The sequence below is a fragment of the Oncorhynchus mykiss genome, chromosome 11, assembly GCF_013265735.2.
Source record: "Oncorhynchus mykiss isolate Arlee chromosome 11, USDA_OmykA_1.1, whole genome shotgun sequence".
NCBI lineage: Eukaryota > Metazoa > Chordata > Actinopteri > Salmoniformes > Salmonidae > Oncorhynchus > Oncorhynchus mykiss.
In genome coordinates this window covers 21,200,845-21,205,818 of record NC_048575.1, presented here as the reverse complement: position 1 = coordinate 21,205,818, position 4,974 = coordinate 21,200,845, and the positions used below count along the sequence as shown (strand labels likewise).

Below are 4,974 nucleotides of genomic sequence, written 5' to 3'. Positions count from 1 at the left end.
CAGTGTAATTTGGGTTGACTAAAGAGTGTTCTGCATGTCAAAATAATTCCCAGCGTTCTTTCAATAGTGTATGGAAGTTAGGGTCAGCTTCCAAAAGTCAGGGGTCAGAGGTTATAAGTTCATACCCTGCTAGTAAATGGTCCTTCTAAAGACAGGCAGACCAGAGGAAGCATGACTCCCTAAAGACAACCTAGCGTGACTTTTGGGTGAAGAGGAGAAGTGGTGTGTGAATGAGAGTAGACAGTCCCAATCCATTATCTGGGTGGGATGTGAGAGAGGACAATGCCAACAGTAATGCCAGGGTCAGTCAGCTTCCAACCTGGCCAGTCACATGCCACTCCATTAACTGCCAGTCAGCATGCCCAGTGCAGCACCCAGTGCCCACCTATATGACATTCTGAACAAACACATCTTTCTCACACACACACACACACACACACACACACACACACACACACACACACACACACACACACACACACACACACACACACACACACAGATAGAACTTCAAGGACAAGGTCATGCAAACCAGGCCTTGCCAGGTATTGACTAAGACTGAAACTCCAGGGCCTCCAGAGTGGCGCAGTGGTCTAAGGCACTGCATCGCAGAGAGGCGTCACTACAGATCCGGGTTCGAGCCGGGTGCAACCGGAAGACCCATGAGGCGGCGCACAATTGGCCCGGTGTCATCCGGGTTAGGGGAGGGTTTGGCCGGCCGGGATGTCCATGTCCCATCGCGCTATAGTGACTCCTGCGGTGGGCTGTGCGCATATGCATGCTGAAACAGTTGCCAGATGGACAGTGTTTCCTCCGACACACTGGGGCGGCTGGCTTCCGGGTTTAGTGAGCAGGGTGTCAAGAAGCAGTGCGGCTTGACAGGGTCGTGTTTCGGTGGACGCACGGTTCTCAACCTTTGCCTCTCACGAGTCCACATGGGAGTTGCAGCGATGGGACAAGACTGTAACTACCAATTGAATATCACGAAAAAAGTGTAAAAAGTACACCAAAAAAAGACTGCAACTACAGACCAGTGACATTAAACTGTGTGAATTCCTCCCCGACAGGAAGAGGAACCAGTTGGAACTCATACTAAACCTCATTATCATTCACTTTGATACCGATGTTGTGTCTAGATCAATACCCCACCACTCTCTAAAACCTGTGTTGTCTAGATCAATACCCCACCACTCTCTGTACCTGTGTTGTGTCTAGATCAATACCCCACCACTCTCTGATACATGTGTTGTGTCTAGAACAATACCCCACCACTCTCTGTACCTGTGTTGTGTCTAGATCAATACTCCACCACTCTCTAAAACCTGTGTTGTCTAGATCAATACCCCACCACTCTCTGATACCTGTGTTGTCTAGATCAATACCCCATCACTCTCTGTACCTGTGTTGTGTTTAGATCAATACCCCACCACTCTCTGTACCTGTGTTGTGTCTAGATCAATACCCCACCACTCTCTGATACATGTGTTGTGTCTAGAACAATACCCCACCACTCTCTGTACCTGTGTTGTGTCTAGATCAATACCCACCACTCTCTGTACCTGTGTTGTGTCTAGATCAATACCCACCACTCTCTGTACCTGTGTTGTCTAGATCAATACCCACCACTCTCTGTACCTGTGTTGTGTCTAGATCAATACCCCACCACTCTCTGTACCTGTGTTGTGTCTAGATCAATACCCCACCACTCTCTGTACCCGTGTTGTGTCTAGATCAATACCCACCACTCTCTGTACCTGTGTTGTGTCTAGATCAATACCCCAACACTCTCTGTACCTGTGTTGTGTCTAGATCAATACCCACTACTCTCTGTACCTGTGTTGTGTCTAGATCAATACCCACCACTCTCTGTACCTGTGTTGTCTAGATCAATACCCACCACTCTCTGTACCTGTGTTGTGTTTAGATCAATACCCCACCACTCTCTGTACCTGTGTTGTGTTTAGATCAATACCCACCACTCTCTGTACCTGTGTTGTGTCTAGATCAATACCCACCACTCTCTGTACCTGTGTTGTCTAGATCAATACCCACCACTCTCTGATACCTGTGTTGTGTCTAGAACAATACCCCACCACTCTCTGTACCTGTGTTGTGTCTAGATCAATACCCCACCACTCTCTAATACCAGAGTAAAACTCCATTCAGTACACAGTGTGCTCCATAGGACAACACTCGCAGGACCAGTAGGGCCCAAGATAAGTCAATGTTATACCAATAGTATATACTGTACAAAGGGCAGTGAAGAAACACAAAGTGTCAGCCGAGTCTCCTGACAACAGCTGCAGAAGTGTCATATCCTTGTTAGTAACCTTGCTACCCCGCTTAACATATTGCTGTCTCATACAGGGTTAGTGTGGAACAACTATCCACATCCTCATCAAGAACCTGCAGTACCCAATGGATACTGGTGTCTGATTCAATGTTCACAGGCAAGCTGATGAAAACAACATTCTTCCCAGCATCTAAAAAAAACATCTTATGAAATATTTGGTCAAGTTTCCTTTTGGTTGGCAACGTCTGTAGACACATCGTATTATGACCAACATGAATCCAAACACATTCTCTCACACAACAACTATTCTAGTTGCAACACAAGAATCACAACAACAAAAATCACTCTAGAAGTAGAAGCAACAGCTACAGCAGCAGTATTAGTAGCAGTATACCTGACATGATGACTCCTTGCTGTCCCCAGTCCACCTGGCTGTGCTGCTGCTCCAGTTTCAACTGTTCTGCCTTATTATTATTCGACCATGCTGATCATTTATGAACATTTGAACATCTTGGCCATGTTCTGTTATAATCTCCACCCGGCACAGCCAGAAGAGGACTGGCCATCCCACATATGCTCTCTCTAATTCTCTCTTTCTTTCTCTCTCTCGGAGGACCTGAGCCCTAGGACCATGCCCCAGGAATACCTGACATGATGACTCCTTGCTGTCCCCAGTCCACCTGACTGTGCTGCTGCTCCAGTTTCAACTATTCTGCCTTATTATTATTCGACCATGCTGGTCATTTATGAACATTTGAACATCTTGACCATGTTTTGTTATAATCTCCACCCGGCACAGCCAGAAGAGGACTGGCCACCCCACATAGCCTGGTTCCTCTCTAGGTTTCTTCCTAGGTTTTGGCCTTTCTAGGGAGTTTTTCCTAGCCACCGTGCTTCTTCACCTGCATTGCTTGCTGTTTGGGGTTTTAGGCTGGGTTTCTGTACAGCACTTTGAGATATCAGCTGATGTACGAAGGGCTATATAAAATAAATTTGATTGATTGATTGATTGATGGATGAGGACAGAACTGGTAGCAGTAGTAGTATTAGTAGCAGAATGGATGAGGACAGAACTAGTAGCAGCAGCAGTATTAGTAGCAGTATGGATGAGGACAGAACTAGTAGCAGCAGCAGTATTAGTAGCAGTATGGATAAGGACAGAACTAGTAGCAGCAGCAGTATTAGTAGCAGTATGGATGAGGACAGAACTAGTAGCAGCAGCAGTATTAGTAGCAGTATGGATAAGGACAGAACTGGTAGCAGCAGCAGTATTAGTAGCAGTATGGATAAGGACAGAACTGGTAGCAGCAGCAGTATTAGTAGCAGTATGGATAAGGACAGAACTGGTAGCAGCAGTAGTATTAGTAGCAGTATGTATGAGAACAGAACTGGTAGCAGCAGCAGTATTAGTAGCAGTATGGATGAGGACAGAACTAGTAGCAGCAGCAGTATTAGTAGCAGTATGGATGAGGACAGAAGTGGTAGCAGCAGTAGTATTAGTAGCAGTATGGATGAGGACAGAACTAGTAGCAGCAGCAGTATTAGTAGCAGTATGGATGAGGACAGAACTAGTAGCGGCAGCAGTATTAGTAGCAGTATGGATGAGGACAGAACTGGTAGCAGCAGTAGTATTAGTAGCAGTATGGATGAGGACAGAACTGGTAGCAGCAGTAGTATTAGTAGCAGTATGGATGAGGACAGAACTAGTAGCAGCAGCATTATTAGTAGCAGTATGGATGAGGACAGAACTGGTAGCAGCAGTAGTATTAGTAGCAGTATGGATGAGGACAGAACTGGTAGCAGCAGCAGTATTAGTAGCAGTATGGATGAGGACAGAACTGGTAGCAGCAGTAGTATTAGTAGCAGTATGGATGAGGACAGAACTGGTAGCAGCAATAGTATTAGTAGCAGTATGGATGAGGACAGAACTGGTAGCAGCAGTAGTATTTGTAGCAGTATGGATAAAGGACAGAACTGGTAGCAGCAGCAGTATTAGTAGCAGTATGGATGAGGACAGAACTGGTAGCAGCAGTAGTATTAGTAGTAGTATGGATGAGGACAGAACTGGTAGCAGCAGCAGTATTAGTAGCAGTATGGATGAGGACAGAACTCGTAGCAGCAGTAGTATTAGTAGCAGTATGGATGAGAACAGAACTGGTAGCAGCAGCGGTATTAGTAGTAGTATGGATAAGGACAGAACTGGTAGCAGCAGCATTATTAGTAGCAGTATGGATGAGAACAGAACTGGTAGCAGCAGTAGTATTAGTAGCAGTATGGATGAGGACAGAACTGGTAGCAGCAGTAGTATTAGTAGCAGTATGGGTGAGAACAGAACTGGTAGCAGCAGCAGTATTAGTAGTAGTATGGATGAGGACAGAACTGGTAGCAGCAGCAGTATTAGTAGCAGTATGGATGAGGACAGAACTGGTAGCAGCAGTAGTATTAGTAGCAGTATGGATGAGGACAGAACTGGTAGCAGCAGTAGTATTAGTAGCAGTATGGATGAGAACAGAACTGGTAGCAGCAGCAGTATTAGTAGCAGTATGGATAAGGACAGAACTGGTAGCAGCAGCAGTATTAGTAGCAGTATGGATAAGGACAGAACTGGTAGCAGCAGCAGTATTAGTAGCAGTATGGATGAGGACAGAACTGGTAGCAGCAGTAGTATTAGTAGCAGTATG

General features: G+C 45.8%; 1 protein-coding gene across 1 annotated transcript; it reads left to right on the top strand.

Moving 5' to 3' along the window:
• Positions 1–3,350: 3,350 nt before the first annotated feature.
• Positions 3,351–4,274, top strand: LOC118937470 (uncharacterized protein DDB_G0271670-like). Its single transcript, XM_036936651.1, has one exon. It carries the CDS (start codon positions 3,351–3,353, stop codon positions 4,272–4,274), a length of 924 nt encoding a protein of 307 aa, XP_036792546.1.
• The last annotated feature ends 700 nt before the right edge of the window (positions 4,275–4,974 follow it).